Source organism: Callorhinus ursinus, unplaced genomic scaffold (assembly GCF_003265705.2).
Source record: "Callorhinus ursinus isolate GAN/ISIS: 27379988/994484 unplaced genomic scaffold, GSC_fseal_2.0 scaffold13, whole genome shotgun sequence".
Taxonomy (NCBI): Eukaryota; Metazoa; Chordata; class Mammalia; order Carnivora; family Otariidae; genus Callorhinus; species Callorhinus ursinus.
Genome location: NW_027397075.1, coordinates 49127246 through 49144035, shown reverse-complemented (window position 1 = coordinate 49144035; position 16790 = coordinate 49127246). Strand labels below are relative to the sequence as shown.

The following is a 16790-nucleotide window of genomic DNA, read 5'->3' as shown; positions in this document are numbered from 1 at the left end:
ACATTAAAGCCAGGAGTCCTCCCCATTCAAGGGCAATGCCAATTTCCCAGAAGGCTTGTTTCTCAGAGCCAAAGCTCCAAAAGATGCCAAAGCAACCCAGGCTGATACTTAGTCTCATGTTATTTCTCAATTTTATGCTTAATTTGCTCCTTTTGGTTTTATGTATTTTGACACAGCCAAGTGTATGTGGGTATTTCCCCATAGTCCTTTAAATGCTATAAAACTTTAATATAGGGAGATAAAAACAATAATAAGCCATGCCTCCAAGCCCTCACATTTAGTTCTTCATCCGAGTTAGACGCTAACCAGTTTTAGGTACTGATTCAGACTTTCAAGTACTTGCACCGCTTTAAATGCCCTGTGCGATTCCTTAGCCTCTTCCCCCCACCCAAATGAAAATGATGTTCTGCCCATAAGCCAGGCATACAACACCCATTGATTGCACAAAATGGCATCTTTACAGTTCTTATTATCATAATGGCCTATGTCATACATGAGCCAATGCAATTTAATATGGTTCAGAATAAAGTCAAGATGGATGCCCAATTCCCAATTTTAGGCATGCAACCCTGAAATGTCTTTTTGGAAAAAATGAAATAATGCTCCTGGAAGTCTGTTGAGTTAGTCTGTTTTCAGCATAATTGCCTTCTCTCAGCTTCCTAATACCCTTAAAACCTCTGAGAGTCTTTAAATGTACAAAGTTCAACAAAAATACCTTCAAAGTAGATTAGTTCTAATTATGTCTAGTATTTGTTTGCTGCTTTATTGAATAAACTACATTTGTTTAAAAAAGAAAAGAAATTCACTTAACTGCACGTCAGTCACCCAAATTTTAAGTGTACAAATGAAATGGAAAACATTTATTACACAAATTTAATTACAATTCTAAGAAATAAACATGCAAATTAGATAGAGTTCAATTTGCAGATGCTAATCCTCATCCTTGATCTTATTCCTTTCCTCCCTGATTTTCAGTCTGTGCCTCTCCTTGATTCCTAGGGAGCCAGGCAGCAAGAGGTTTGGTTTTTCACAGTCGGAGGATCACTGTTTTAAAGAAGTGTTATATTTAGCACATCTGGCATAGTATCAGTAAACAAACATTATAGTCTTTGTAACACTTTTGTGCAGGTGCCTTCCCCCCACCCCCCGATTTTATTAGGTCTATGCCTTCCAAGCCTCTGTGTTCATTACACCTGAAATGACCCATCTCAACTATGGAGGAGTCCCTAGACAGAAGTTATGAATTAATGTTTCAAAAAACAAACTGCAATTGAGCCTAATATAGGGGAAAATTACTATTTGCAAAATAATGTGATCCCAGGGCTTAAATTACCTTCCCTTGACCGAGGACAACCTCCTTTATTACTTTTTTATTTCCTGGAGGTTTTCCCTGGAGGCTCCCCACCCAGAAAGAGTCGCCAATTCAAGTTGCAGTAGGACCAGTGTTGCTTTTTTCTACATATGCAGCTCCGGAGGGGAACGGGCGGGGGCGGGCGGCGAGGGGAGAATAACTGCTTGGTCCTGCAAAGACATCTGTTTCTCATCTCCGTTTGCTGTGGCAAAGGAGAAGAAAGTCTTTTGCAAAGGGTGGGAAAGGCACAGATTTTTTTTTTTTTAATCACACGCACATACAACAACAACAACAGAACTAAACCAAATAAAAAAAAAAAGACATCTCAGAAGGTTGCAGAGTGAATACGTTATCCGGCTGGAGCCGAGCCCCTAGGGCTAGGGCGGGAGCCGGGGAGCGCGTGGGGTCTGGGCTGCGGGCTGGAGCTGGGCCCGCGTGTCCCCGGGCACCGGGAGGGGAGGGGAGGGGAGAGAGGGGAGGAGAGGGAGGAGGGAGGGCGGGAAGGAGGGAAGGAGGCAGGGGGCGGGCTGGGGTGGGGGTGAGGGGAAGGCGCCCCGTGTGCTGCCTGAGGAGCGGCGGCGGCGGCGGCGGGAGCAGAGGGAGGGCGGGAGAGCGGGCGCGCTTGTCATGTTCCCTCTCTCACCCTGGGGGCATCCTGCAGAACCTCTCCTCGGAAATCCACGGGGAAATGGCAAACAGGATTGACGGGTTTCACACGCTCCTCGCTAGACAGAGCCGCTCATTACCATAACCGTCTGCAGCGACGGCGGCGCGGCGCCCCAGTCGCGGCGGCGGGACCTGCGGGACCCTCGCCCGCCGCGCACCAGCGTCCACCGCCGACTGGGCCGCCGGGCCGGGCCCCGCGCCACTGTGCACCGGCGGCCGGGCTGGCGCCGAGCCCAGAGCGGACCAGCGGCAGCGCGAGCGCTCCGGCCGCCGCCTCCCGGCTGACCCCGCGGTAAGAGCTGGGCCGGGCGCGGGCGGCGAGGCCAGGGCGGGTGGAGCGCGAGGGCCGGTCCCCGAGGGCGTTTGCGCGCGCCCACGGGCACCCCCGCGGCCTCCCGCGCGCCTTCTCCGCGCCGCGGCTGCCGAGTGGACGCGCACCGGCCGGCGCGGGACCCGGGCGGCGCGGGAGCCAGGACAACCGCCGGGGCGGCGCGGGCTTTTCCCGGGGCTGGCGTGCGCCGCGGGGCCTTTACCGGGGCGGGAACCGCTGCCGCCTGCGCGCACCGAGCCGACTCCGGGGGCGGGTGGGGATGGCAGCCCGGGTGAGCCCCCCCAAGGTCCTCGGCGGCCGCTCCCTCCCTTCCCCTAGGGGGCAGGGGGTCAGTAGGAGGGATGCCCCCGAGGTCTGGTCGCCGCGGCGCTGGGCAGGTGGAGAGGGAGGGATTGTGGATGTCAGGAGCGCGCGTCTGCGAGAAAAAGGAATAGCTGCAGGAGCTGACACCTTCTGTCCTCCGCCACCTCCGCCCCCGCACTCTCCTCCCCGGCAGCCGAGGCGCGCTGCGGGCGGCGGCGGCTCCTCTGTCCTCAGCTCACCTCCCCGGCGGGCTCGGCTGCTGCCCGCCTGGTCCACGCCTCCGCCTCTCTCCTCCCTTCTTCCCCTCCCGCCTGCTGGGCCCTAGCAACTTTCCCGAGTGCCCGGCTGGGGCCGCGGAGGCGGGAGGGGGGCGGGGGGCAGGCGGCCCCCGGGCCCAGGGAGGCGCGGACCGTGCGGGCGCTGTCCCTCGCCGCCCGGGTCCCGCGGCCGCGCAGGGCGCTCCCACAGCCGCGGGCTCCGAGTGGGCTTGGCGGGCGAGGGAGGGAGGGCCGGGCAGGCATCTGCTGCGGGCTGGAGCGCGGGGCCCGGGCCAGCCTCGCCAGAGCCCTGCCAGCCGCCGTGAGTCATTTCCTTGGAATCCTACCTTTGGTGTTTATTTCCCTTAGAAGGAAACTTGTTTAAAAAAAAAAAAAAAAAGAAGAAGAAGAAAAGAAAGAAAGAGTAATAATAGCTCTTATTCTTCAGGAGAGGCGCACGGCTCCGGCACCGTGGAAAGACAACTTGCCTTTGTTCCCAGACACTTGGGGTGTTGTTTACTTTCTCCTGCGGCCGGCAGGGCTCGGCTAGCTACCCGGGAAGGGGCTCCGGGGCCGCGGCACCGACCCCTGGGGGTGTGTCTATGCGGGAGCCCGGACGCGGTGCCTGCAGGGGGTCGGTTCTCCAAACCTCACCACCCCAGTCTTGGGCCTGGGATGGGGAGACCTGGCGCCAGGGCTCGGACACCTGGACACCCCATCTTCTCCTTCAGGCCCAGCACCCGCGTTCCTAGCCCCAGGACCTGACCTAAAGCTCCTGGCCTCTCGAAGCTACAGCTGAGAAATGCACTTCCCAGGGTAGACAGGTGTACTGCCGGGACTGGCAGAAAAGCGACATCTATTTAGAAGGGTCGAAGGATTTTCTTCCACCCATTCAGCCCCTTCCATCATCACCACCACCACCAACAGCAGCAGCTGGACGAGCTGTTGGGATCTTGCTAAGCACAACGTCGAGGTCAGGGGCTTGATTCCACCTGGGCAGCCCCAAAGGTGCCTTGACAATATCGGCCCTTTACTTCTCGGCGTTTCAGTGTGAGAATCCGATCTCTAACTGCTAGAATGCTCTTAATGTTCTTTAATTTCCAGTGAGAGATGGGGGGAGGGCTGGGCAAAGAATGAAGAATGACCTGGAGCCCCTGTTAGATTCAAGGGGCTACTGAATCTAGCTAGCCTGTTCTGTGGGCCAGCCACTCCTATTAGCATTAGAATGGCTCTCAGGAAAGAACAAGCCTAACCCATCTGGAAAAACCAAATTGTAGAGCAACTGCCTGCTGACTTTACGATGAACATTTGCTGGAAAAGCATGACATTTTAGCCCTCAGCTTTCTGGGAATGCTTGAGGTGTCATGCCACTACATCCAGTTGGATGACAGAACAGACATACAGGGGCCTGGAGATAAGAGGTTATGACCTTCTTATTTTTTACTTTTTAAACCCATGTATAGACGAAACACACTTTAACAGCCTTCTGTTATGGTACAATTTTACCATAATTGTACATTTTCATGGTTATATCTAATATTAACAGCACATGAATTTGTGGATTTAAACTTCTGAACTCGGTAGTAGAATTATAATGTAAATCTCATCATACGGAGAATAATGAAAGTTTGGATCTGCACATTAATACAAATAAAGAGTCATGTGAAACATTGGTGCCTAGCACCACACACTCCCGATGCTTCATGCATGTGGAACTTGCCTTCTTAATTTGTTAACATCCCGGCATAAATTCTAAATAGACTAGGAAGACTCAACTGCAAAATCTCCTTGCTCCCAAATAATCCGGTCATTCATATTTTATTCAGACTTAGAAATATCATTTGTGGCACTGAGCTTCTCCGGCTTAGGATTTTGTGTGTAAAAGTTTCCAGTTCAAAAAAGAAAACCTTAGAGAAATCAGATGTCATAATGGAAAGAAAGAGCCAAGGTAAAAGGACTATGCTGTGTTTCAAGTTCAGATGCATCCTGATAGGATTTCATATGCTGGGATCAATACTAACAAACAGAAACACTGAAATCCTTAACAACCAAAACAGCTACAACAGTAAGTCATTAAAATGGAAACAAAACTCTTAGGAACATAAAATAGCACAGGCCAATATAATGTCCTATTAAACAAAGGTAATTGCTTCTAGGGGGCCTACAAATGCTTCACTTTCTTAAGGGGCGTGAATTTGTCAACCTCCTCTGGTTTTATGTCATAAAAGTTCAACATAGACAAAAAGCTTGAGTCTTATTCCCAGAATCCCACACAAAAGTGAGTGTGAATTTCAGGCTGGAAAATACTGTTGGAGTTAGTGAGAGAGGGCTACTGAGAGAAAGCTATAATTCATGTGCTCCTGGCAATAGCACTCGCTGATACGACTGTCTTTTATAATAGGTAAGAAATTAGACCATTTATGAGAGTCTCCCAGAGAATAAATTATCATGAGGCTTGATACCTTGTTTGGATGCGGAGTGAGGGGTGATAGAATAGCTTACTTTATCAAATCAGTGTAGTGTAAATTTTTTGATGAGTCAAGAGCAAAATAAATGGCATGTCCCACCGTTTGCTTTTAGAGAATAATCGAACCGCTCTTTTTTTTTTTTTCTTTTTTTGTAATAAGGTTTTACTTGCAATAAGTCTTCAGCTGCTGCCTCTTTGGAGGGCATTTTAAAAAGAAAAGGGGTAGGTGGTTTAGCAGCCCAGATCAGCTGGGTCCTCATGCTGGCCACTGACATGGACACTTCCCCTGTTCATCCTTCAGTGAGGTTGGGACAGGATTTAGGATCTCAAGGAGAAGCCTGGGTAAAGGATGGAGTCATTCCTGGAAGAGCTGCTCTGTTAGCCATAAGGACTTCATCACTTCAGTGAAGCTATCTCCCCTTCCCCTGGTGGTTTTCCTTCTTGTACCTGGAAGTGGACCCTTGTTAGAACACCTAGGTAATTACACTCTCCCGCTGGACAGCGGTGAATTCGCCCTTTCCCCAAAACCTTAGGAGCTGTGTAATTTGGAGAAGAAAGCATGAACTAGACCCTTAGAGTATATTTGAAAGACAATCAATCTTCAGAAAGCAGGCCTGACATCACTCTTTGTGACAGTTCTTGAAATGGCAAAGTGAGGTAGTGGAGGTTCGGGTCTTGTAAAAGGAATTGGCCATTAATAAGGCGCCAGAGCTTCTGTGCTATCACCACTGATCTCTGGCCCATTGGTCTTTTTGCCCGAGTATCAAAATTCTCTTCCTACTTGAACTCACCCTTGACCCTGCCTTGAGCCTTAGTTGGGACCAAGTGAAGCCCCTGAGCCCAGGGCGGCGGGGGGGGGGGGGGGGGGGGGGGGGGGGGGGGGGGGGGGGGCCGCCGCCCGCGGGGAGGGGGGGGGCCGCGGGGGGAACAGAGGGGGGGGGGGGGTGGGCGGTTGGGGGGGAGATGGCCCACACCATGTGAGCCATGAGGAGCCCAGCGGGCATCACAGAGCAGAGAGGCTCCCAGTCTCCCTGCAGGCCCCAGGCAGAGGTGGGGGCTGAAGAGGAGGGCCGCAGTGTGGTGCCTCTTGGAAAGTTCCTGCCTTGTGTCTGGGCCTTGCCGAGGAAAGAGTTGTCGGCTGCCTCTGGCCCTGAAGCCCTGGCTCCTGTTTAATATTCTGCCTGCTCCGTTGATGTTGTGCTTGGCTCCTGTGGGGCTGCAACTCCCGGCTTGAAACCGGAGCCAATTTTCTGTCTTCATCTTACAGTGTTTTGACTGGAGGCAGATCCAGTTCAGGCCGATCAGGGCTGGTGGAAACAACTACCAAGTGTGTCTCTGTCTGCTTCGTTTTGGGAGAAGAAAGTGGAGGGAGCCCCAGAATGTTGTAGAGGAACTGGCCCTGAGGAAAGGAGAGAAGGAGGGGGCAGCCGCCCAGCCCGAACCCACCGGAGAGCATCCGTAGGGATTAGGGGGAGATTTTGGCTTCCCCACCTTTTCCTTTCGATTGATTAGCGGATTTCATCAAAGGAGACTCTCGGGGGGATTGACTAGAAAATTGATTTTTGCCTTATTAATAGAAAGGAAGCGCAAGGGTTTTGGACTTGCCTCTTAGCGGTCCATTTTCTGCGGGAAGGTCGGGGGAAAATGTGTTTAGGAGGCAAGGCAGCTTTCTCAAAGAGGGCTGAGGGGAATCTGAGAACAATAAGAAATGGGATTTTAAAGATCCGCCCATGAAATGCAGATTGCTGAACACAGAGGCTGAGCTAATAGCAGCAAGAGAGTTTGCTGAGGTTTTCTTTGAAAAAATAATAAAATGTTTCAGGGTGAAGGGGAGGACCAAGAAGTAAAAGTTTCCGAAAGCAAAGGAATGAAAATGCCAAGGCCATCCCCTGGCTTACTCTTGATTAGGGCTGTTTTCTTTCTTTCTTTTCTTTTTTCTTTCTTTTTTTTTTAGATCTGAGGCTGTCAGAGATGACTCTGGTTCTGTCCATGAATAGATTCTGCGAGCCCATTGTCTCGGAAGGAGCTGCTGAAATTGCTGGGTACCAGACACTATGGGAGGCTGACAGCTACGGAGGTCCGAGCCCCCCTGGGCCAGCACAGGCCCCTCTGCAGGGAGACCGGGGAGCCGGTCCCCCACTGGCAGGTACTACCCTTGACCTTCCCCCGCTGCCCTCTGCAGCCAGACTCATGGGTGGCGGTGGTGTCTGGGGCGCCCCTCTGAGCTGAGAGCTGTTCCAGGGACTTCCCAGGCTGTCTGTGCCCCTCTCCTAAGTGAGCCCAGGGCTCCAGGGAGAGGATCAGAGGTGATACTTAAATTGCATTCAAACCTGAGTCTACACGTGCTGCTACTTCATGTGTAAGTTGTGCCCCCTATATTTTTAAAAGAACCAAACCAGATTTTGAAACCCTGAGTTTGGGTTTTGGTTTTTCACCCTATGGAACTGCACAGTTCTCTCAGAGCTACACAAGCCCTGGTGAGCTTTTGACAATGAAATCTTTATCCCCTGAGACATAAAGGAATCTGCACTTTGGGCCAGCAGCTATGTGTCTCCTCTTTTTATTAAGCACACAATTAGCTTTCGTATTCAGGGGGAAAACTTTTTAAATACAGAAGTATGTTCTTCCTGATTTTTTATTCTTATATTCTAAGGTAAATTCCTTGGATTTTTCTGTGGTACTACTTTAAAAAAAAAAAAAAACCTAAACTGTAAACTAAGTACTCCCTGAAGTTCATTTGGGATTAAAAGCTCTGTTCTTTCGGGGCACCTGGGGTGGCTCAGTTGGTTAAGCAACTGCCTTCGGCTCAGGTCATGATCCTGGAGTCCTGGGATCGAGTCCCGCATGGAGTCCCACATCAGGCTCCCTGCTCAGAGGGGAGTCTGCGTCTCCCTCTGACCCTCCCCCCTCTCATGCGCTCTCTATCTCATTCTCTCTCTCAAATAAATAAATAAAATCTTAAAAAAAAAAAGTTCTGTTCTTTCAAAATTGGACCCTACTTTGATTCATGGTTGACGTGTTACATTTTTGAGAGAGAAAAAAAGACTTTGGTTAGCCCAAATTTTAAGTTGAAATTTTTTTTGAATTTTCATATTTTGAAAGAAGGAATATTATAACTCCAATGTGCAGATAGTCATTTGCTTCCTTATCTACAGCCAATAACATTTTAAAGTTATTTGGTTATTCATGCTTATGGTTAAAGATGTACACATTTGCACAGTGCTGTCCTGTTATCATGGAGTTAATTAAACAATTTGAGTAAATACTATCCTCCCCTTTATGAATTTTGCTGTTTGTACATAGAATTAAGATGCTGAGTATTTTGTAAATGCTGACGTAGGTCATTTTCCTTTATGATTACCTAGAAATCCTTACCTAGCTTGGGTCACAGAATTCTGTATGATAGCAAATATTAAGACAAATGTTTATTTTTAATCACCACATGTACAGACAAATATGTAGCCAAGTTATCTTCTATAAGGAAATTAAAGGAAAGTATTTTGTTTGGAGAACCTCTGGCAAACCGCATGTCATTTGTCATGTCTGATTTATTACCACAGGATCACATTACAGGGGAATTTCAAATCCTGTAACAACATCCAAGATCACATACTTTAAGAGGAAGTACGTGGAAGAAGAGGAGTTTCACCCACCACTCAGCAGCTGTAGCCATAAAGTATGTTTTTTAATAGTCATTATTCTTATTAAGAGTTTAAGATACTTAGTAACAGTTGCTTGATCCATTTCCAGAAATTAAATTGTTCCACCCAAGCAATGAAAAGGAGCCACTTCTCAGCAGAGCCATATTAATCGTTGTCACTTTTTTGGGTCCTCTGTTATTTTCACAAGTAGTCGAAGAAAGAGCCAGCAGGAGCTCCTCTACCCAGAAATAGCAAAATTATATAATCCAAGGAACATCTTTTTTACAAATGCCTTGACTGTTCCCAAGTTGCGTTAGTGGTTGTGAGCAGTCCATGTTTTCACATGTGTGCAGAAATGCACTGCTCTCTCCTGACATCTCCCTTCCCTCCCACACTCTAGGTCCCATGGCCAAAGCCCCTTCTGTGTGTGCCCACCTGGGAGCAGCTCCCCAGGGCTTCTCTTGACCTCTTAGAGGTGGATTCACTATCCCTTGAATGTGTGCGTGCAAGTAGAAACACGCACTTCATTGCACACTCATTACATAGGTTTTGTTTGTTATAATTCATTCCCTAGAAAAGGCCACAGCTAACTCTTTTGCATGCCTAAGAAAAAAATACTGGGATCCAGGAAGTGCCTAGAAATAAGAAACTGGCCACCTAAGCTTTTCAGATACCACTTATTTTTCCTTATGGTTCTCTTCCTTTAAAAACTATATCTACAGATTTAATCAAGGAGGGTATAACCCAGACCATAGTTGTCTGAGATGCGGAGAGGATTTTTAGTTTTTCAATTCATCTTCCTCTGTGTCTCCTTTTACCCTCTCTCCTCACCACCCGGTACATGCTTGTCCTTCAGGTGTTGCCTTGACCTTGCTCATAAAGACATCGGCATGCGTTGGCAGGTGCTGGGCTTTTCTCTGAACGTATGGTTCCTGCCTTTGGTTAACCTGGGCTGGCTTCGTTTGCAGTTCCTCAGGTCATGCTACCAGGTGGCTTTTTTTTTTTTTTTTTTAAAGACCTGGAAAAGCTGGTCGCCAGGACACAGCAGTTTATTTCCTCTTTCATTTCTGTGTTATGATTGTAGCTGGGTCCCAGTGGCTACTGGATTTGTACCAGTCATCACCCAGTGATAGTATCACACTGCTCAGAAGTGAGTCTTCTCATTTCTTCCCTGCATCTCTCCTCCTGCCTGGCCCCAGAAGGAGGCCTGTTTGGCCCTTCCACGGACTGATCCTGTCGGGGGCTGAGCCTCAATAATTGTTGTCCCTCAATCAAGTAAGGATAATTGCAAGTGTGAAAGCCAGAGGGACAGTACTGAACATAGCGGTCATGCTCCTGGCCAGGGTTTGAAGTAGACTTATTATGACCTGCATTTTGACATCTTTCAAAGGACGCTTACTGGCGTATAATACATGAGTGTGTGTGTGTCTGTGTGTGTGCGTGCACGCGCTTGTATACGGACACATAAAAGCCCAAGTATCCTAAGAGTACAGCTTGATGGATTTCACAGAGTGAACATATCCATGTAACTGGCATCCAGATCGAGAAACAACATAAACAGCCCCCGAGAAACCTTCCTTGTGCCCCTTGTTACTACCTCTCTGCCCTCCGGAGAAGCTGCTCCCCTGACTTCTAGCAGGGTAGATGAGTGTTGTGTGTTTCGGCATCTCCCTCACTGGGCCATTGAAATCGCAAACAACCTGACCTGTCCCTGCTGAGGTCTGCACTGGGATGGGATTCCCAGGTGCTTGACCACACCGTCGAGGCAGGAAGGTCGGGGGGAGGATGTGAGCAACATGGGGGCCAGCATCCCTAAATGAACCTGGGAGAAACGGGACCCCAGCAGGCCCAGATCCAGAGACTGCCCCGAAAGCAATATACTGGGAATGGCATGTTTACACCACCCATGTCCTCTAAGTTTTCTCTTCCTTTTTTGACTTTTAGACCATCTCGATTTTTGAGGAACGGGCCCACATCTTGTATATGTCATTAGAAAAGTTAAAGTTTATCGATGATCCTGAAGTGTACCTCCGAAGATCTGTCCTTATCAACAACTTGATGAAACGGATCCACGGCGAGATTATCATGCAGAATAACTGGTGCTTTCCTGCCTGCTCTTTCAGTGGCACCTCTGCCCAAGAGTGGTTTATGGCTCAAGACTGTCCTTATCGGAAGCGACCGCGGATGGCCAAAGAGGAGTGTGAAAAGTTTCATGCCTGCTGCTTTTACCAAGAATGTGGTGGTCACTACCTAAATCTGCCCCTTTCTGTCCATGCCAGTGTCGGAAGTGCCTCCAGCACTGTCCCCCCCTCCCCCTCAGCTTCCTCTCCCTCTCCCCCTCTGCCTTTACCGAGCTGTTCCCACCAGGCGGATTTCGATGTAGGCAGTGCACCTGTTTACAAGGGTGATGGCCAGGGACCCGCCAGTGAAATCTTTGTCACACATGTCAGGGCACTAGGTGTTCAGGAAAAGGCCACATTAAGTGATGAGAAGGCAAATGATGACACCAACAGGGATGGTGCCCCCCTAAGCCATGAACCTGTGGGAAATGACCTTGCTTTTGAGGGCAAAGGCCAATTTTATGATTATTTTGAGACTGGATATAATGACAAAAGCAATGTGAGTGAGTCTTGGAAAAAGTCCCTAAGGAAAAAGGAGCCTTCACCAAGTAACAAAGCGTGCTGTGGCAAAGGGAGTAAACTATGAACCATCTCTTCATCGAGCCTCTGAAGCATGCACAGCATGATCAATTAGCTCTCATAAATTTTATTTTGAATGGATTTTATAGTTTTGTACAACTGATGAAATTATGCCATGAACACGCCGTGTCGTTTTAATGCCTGGAGAGCAGATTGCATAAAACATCTGTATAGTAGGCCTCAGCAAGCTACTTAGAAATGTGGTGATGTTACCGAGAAAACAGTTGACTTAAATGCTTCAAAGTATACCTTAGTTTTCTCACAGAAAAGGTCAGTAGATTAGACTGGGGGACCATGTGCCCTTGTGATCTTTCCAGCGCCCCCAAGGAGCCTGTCACTAGCTCAGAAACGGCAACGTGTTTGCCAATTTAATTAGGTAGTTATTTGGTCAGCAAACCAACATAACCAGCAAAAGGATGTCTGCTTCTTCTATATGATACAGTATTTTTTTCTGAATAAACGACTGAAGACAGGGAGCTAGATGAAGTGGCTTCACCGTGCCGTTAAGGACTTGTCTTTAACAGTCTTGCATGACAGATGAAAATGGGACGTAACATAATGAAACACCTGTCTCGGTGCGGCAATCAACAATATGTGTAGAAGGGTAATCCCTGCAGGTTCCTGGCTTGCCTGCGATGCGTGATTAGGCAGTTAGGTGTTATACAGGGCGATTTTTGGTGCCTTACTTTATCTTAATTTTTGCCAATGTGAAAATTAAGGATAAATCAGTTACAGCAGGGATTTAACAAACAGGAAAAAAAATACACAGGGTGGATCAATATTGTTTGGAAACTGTTAACTTCAAAACTATTGTGTTCAACTTTTGATTCAACATCTCTATTCTTCCTTTGTTTTTGATGCCCAATTGCTTTTGGATTTGGCATTTTTAGAAAGGGATGGGGGAAACAATGGAGCTGTTAGAAACCAGCACTAAGCTGCTTGAGCTTTTCTATGGCAACGGGTTTGTTGCTGGGGTTTGGGTTTTTTGGGTTTTGGGTTGTTTTGTTTTGTTTTCTTGTCCAATGAAGTTCATGAACCAGTGGCATGCATTATACTTTAATCTGTTTTGCATCATTTCACTCGTTTAGATTATAAAAGCATGTGGTTTTTTATATATGACTTTTGCTGTTGATTAAGAAGCACAATGTTAATAAATGATGTGGTGATCAATAAGGTTTTATCTTAAAAGAATGTAAAGACTTTAGTTTTTGGAAAGTTATTTTGGAGAAGTGGGACCCAGTTGGCAATAGCTACCATGTATTTGGTCAACAGTTTTCTCGATGATTTCTTTAATTTGTACATTTGCAAGAGTGTTCAGAGTGCCCCTCTGATGACCGTCCATCGTCCTATTCCAGCCAACTCCTCCTGCTAAACTGTATTCCAGTTTCCAAGGTTGCTAATTGAACTTGGGCCTCCTTAAACAATACTTCACAGGAACCAAATGCCAAACGGAGGAAGTAAGTCCTCCCAGTTTCTCCAAGATAAAGCTTTTTTATTATTGCTATTAATATTAAATATAGGTCTCATTCATACAGTGTATGAGTAGGATCATCATTTGGACAATGTCCACAAGGACCAATTTTTAAAACATGTTCTTGTGTTATGGCTAAATAGTCTAGTAATGTTTTGTCCTTTATTTTCAATATTTGATAAACATTTGATGTTGAAAACTTAGGTGATAGATGCTTGTATATGAATGTGTTGTAATAAAGTGAGGTTTTCTTGATATATATTTATTAAAATGATCAAAATTCATTCAGATTTTCTTATTTTAATGATCATTGGCAATGTTTCTCTTTTCTGTTGCTGTTTCTCCTTTAAAAAAACTCAAAATGTCTTAGTGGGTAGTGGCCACACTGGAGTTTTCAAAATGAAAGACTACTTTAAGAGGTCAGCCTGACCGGTGTTTTAGAAGAGTCCTAGTTTGTGAATTTAGATTTCTGTGGACTAAGAGGCCAATGTTAATAAGTGATGTGGTTGGTTATCAAGAAGGTTTTATCTTAAAGAATCTAAAGATTTTTATTTTTGCAAAGTTTCTGACAAGAAAATAGTATACCATAAATACCGAATGAATCCTGCTGATTGCCTTATGAAATGTCAAATTGTCAAAAAGATGACCCATATGTCAGCAGTCAAAATAGCTGTAGATTATTGCTGGTGGTATTCCATACAACTCTGTATTAAGGTTATTCTTAGAGGCTAATATTTTATTTGATAAAGGGAGAAAGCTAGTTGGAAGCATAATTGTCAAATGTAACATCCTTATTATGAATGTAATACATTCTAGAGATTTAAATATGAAAGAAGTGGCATCCTTTTGCTTTTTAGAAGCCCCCAGCATTATCAGACAATGTTCCTCTTGATGGCCAAAGCTGTCAAATGACAGAGTTGGTGATTTTCCATAGCACTCACCTGAGCTGCAGGCTCAGGCATCTGCTCAACAGAACCCACTGGAGTTTCTCTGCTGGACGATTAGAGGCCTTTGAATTCAGCAACATTAAAATTTGTTAGTTTTAGTCATCAAGTTTTTGTCTCTAAGACATTTCTAAGCATACCAAAAGTCATGCCCCCCCTTCCCTGAAAAACCCCTAAACACCCATCCAAATAAGAATGTTCCTTTTGTTGGTGTGAGCATTAGGGCTCCCTAGGAGCCTGTATCACCATTTCTATTCAGAAGATACTCAGTTTGATTTTTCCAGGTGGCCAAGGCACAGATAACAATCCACTAGCTGGGTTCTATAGTTCTGTCTCAGAGACTGGTAAAGCCAAGACACTCCACCCCACACTCCCAAGTAGCGCCTTTTCTCATTGCTGTGCTTTGCTTTAAGGAGAACCTGATAGGGCAGATTCCAGACTTTTAAAAGTTAAATGAGGGGAAATCTTCATTTAAGAAAATGGCCCAGCTCCCCCAAGAATGCCTTTAATTGCTACTCGGAGGCGTCTAGGTGCACCTCGTTAACCAAATCATTAACCTTTGCCTCTGGCCCTTCCTCTCTGAAAGTGGTGATTGTAGAAGATTGTTTGGCAGAGGCACTTTAAAAAGCACAGATACCATCGTCATAGGCTTCCAACTCTTAAAATCCGATTATTCTGTCCTTCACCTTGAAGGGGCCCCAAGGACAGGGTTACAGCTGCCAGGACTTGGGTGGAAGGTAGAAGAACTCAAAACTGATGGAAGTGACTATCTGATGACCAGTCACTAGGTTAAAGCATCTTTGGCATGATCTTTTAAGACGATAGAGATTCAGAACATTCTATTTAATAAGGGCAGAAGCAAGTGAATGAACCTTTATTTTCAGAGATCATAGTTAATGCCATCAAAGCAGGGTTACCCACCCCTCCGATCATGAACTTGTATTATACAGCTCCACTTAATGACTTCCTTTCGGTGTATCTAGAGAAGAGCTGAGAACAACTTGCAGCAGACATGGGCGTTAAAGAGATGTCAACTTCACAATAAACAAGGATATAGGGATTCCCATGCAGTGCAGCTAGGCTTTTATATTCCTCAAACAAGTTGTGAGCAGAAAATGTTTTTGAGAATAATTAGTTGTTCAAATCCATTTTTATGACAGCCCCTTAAATGTGAAGCCATTTCATTCGTAGTTGTTAATCCCTGCCAGTTCTGCTAGGCCATTTCAAGAAAGATGATGCAGCAGGCCCTCCCCAATGATGGTTTTTTTTTTTTTTTCCAATGATGGTTTAAACGAAATACAGAACCGTCCATGGAGAGAGGAATGGCATCAGTATTTCAGTGATGTGAGACAACGTGCGGTTTCTAGTAATTCATTTTAAGATCACTGTGTTTTGATTGTGATTTAACGTAAAATGCATTTAGGATCTTTTAAGTTACTACTCAAGGCCTCCATGGCTTCCCTACAGTTGCAGTGTGCGAGCGAGGTAGATTATCTGCACATGGCTAACACTACTCCACTGGATGTGAGAGCTACATGACCAAGGGTGAAACAGTTACTACTTTAGAGATTGTTTCCAGCCCTGTGTACTTGCCGTATTTCAACTGGGAGAATTCACTTAGGAAAAGCACTTGAAAAGATGTAAGTTATGAACACTTGAATCTCGCATCCTGCCATAAAGTGCATCAGCAAGTGAGTTTAATAAAACATGCTGTTTAAAATAGTCTGTAATTTCCTGTTTCTGCGTTTCTCTTTAGTATCTGTGACAGGCTGAAGAACCATGACTACATGAAGGGCATTTACACAAGCTCGTCTGGTGGTGTTTGCAAACCATTGCTATGAGCTTCATCTTCTTTTGTAAACAATTCTTTGGTGGGCTGTCTATGGTTGTTGTTTTTTTCCTTGGTGTTGGTCCAATTTGTTAATTTTGAAAATGCAAACTACTTATTCATAGCCTGGAAACACCTGCTTTTGACCGCAGTGAAACTGATAGAACGTATGGAGATGAATTAGTCATTGCTTATGAAAGTACCCACGTTTTTTTCAACCCCATTTTTATAACCGTTCCCTTGATTTAAAATTATAAAATCTTATAAAATGCCATATCTTGGGGATAGAACACACACAGAAAACTTGCAGGGACGTAAGTTGTATTCTTGCTTCCTGTCAAGATCCCAAGACAATGGACAAATAGAGAAATTTGGGAGAGACCCAATCTGCCCTAAGGCCTGTGCTGCCCAGACTGGCTTGGCTTTTAACAGGCATTGCCCTCATCCAGGTCATTCCATGGTAGCAGCTGGGTCCAAGCATCAGGCATGTGATGCTCCTTGCCCCCGCTGATACTAGCCTGAGTACTCCTACTGCGGTTGTTTTCTGAGGCGAGTGCAATGAGCTACTGTCAGTTGTGACATAACTCTGTATCCTGGCAATCAAGAAGCAGAGCTTTCTCAGTGCACCTGGCCCAACACTCAGGCATCTACAGTTTCCCCAAAACTCACAAAACACCTGTGTGCATGAGAGGGAAAAGATGGAGAATGACAGGCTATCAGGCATGGGATTTCAGCAAAGGATTGGGAGTTGCTCTCTGACAGAGTAGAGGAAAAAAAGGAAGTCTGAGATAGTGCCCCGCATGCATCGCAGAGTGAACTCACTTTCTTTAGG

The 16790-nt window shown here is 46.4% G+C and overlaps 1 protein-coding gene across 2 annotated transcripts; it reads left to right on the top strand.

The window, feature by feature from the left end:
• The first annotated feature begins 1907 nt into the window (after positions 1-1907).
• SERTAD4 (SERTA domain containing 4) lies at positions 1908-13470 on the top strand. 2 transcript variants are annotated; one of them, XM_073900236.1, is made up of 6 exons: positions 3827-3916; positions 5677-5852; positions 6643-6833; positions 7330-7521; positions 8936-9051; positions 10961-13470. In XM_073900236.1, the coding sequence occupies exons 4-6, from the start codon at positions 7347-7349 to the stop codon at positions 11720-11722; spliced, it is 1053 nt and encodes a 350-aa protein (XP_073756337.1). In that variant the 5' UTR covers positions 3827-3916; positions 5677-5852; positions 6643-6833; positions 7330-7346; the 3' UTR covers positions 11723-13470. The 2 variants fall into 2 exon arrangements, with proteins under 2 accessions (XP_025733686.1, XP_073756337.1); XM_025877901.2 differs by lacking the exons at positions 3827-3916; positions 5677-5852; positions 6643-6833 and adding an exon at positions 1908-2309.
• The last annotated feature ends 3320 nt before the right edge of the window (positions 13471-16790 follow it).

Bases quoted from the DNA above. Each gene is read 5' to 3' on its own strand.
- SERTAD4 (XM_025877901.2), top strand. From the start codon at position 7,347: ATGACTCTGGTTCTGTCCATGAATAGATTCTGCGAGCCCATTGTCTCG. The intron at 7,522-8,935 runs GTACTACCCTTG...TTATTACCACAG, and splicing joins AGCCGGTCCCCCACTGGCAG to GATCACATTACAGGGGAATT. The intron at 9,052-10,960 runs GTATGTTTTTTA...TTTGACTTTTAG, and splicing joins TCAGCAGCTGTAGCCATAAA to ACCATCTCGATTTTTGAGGA.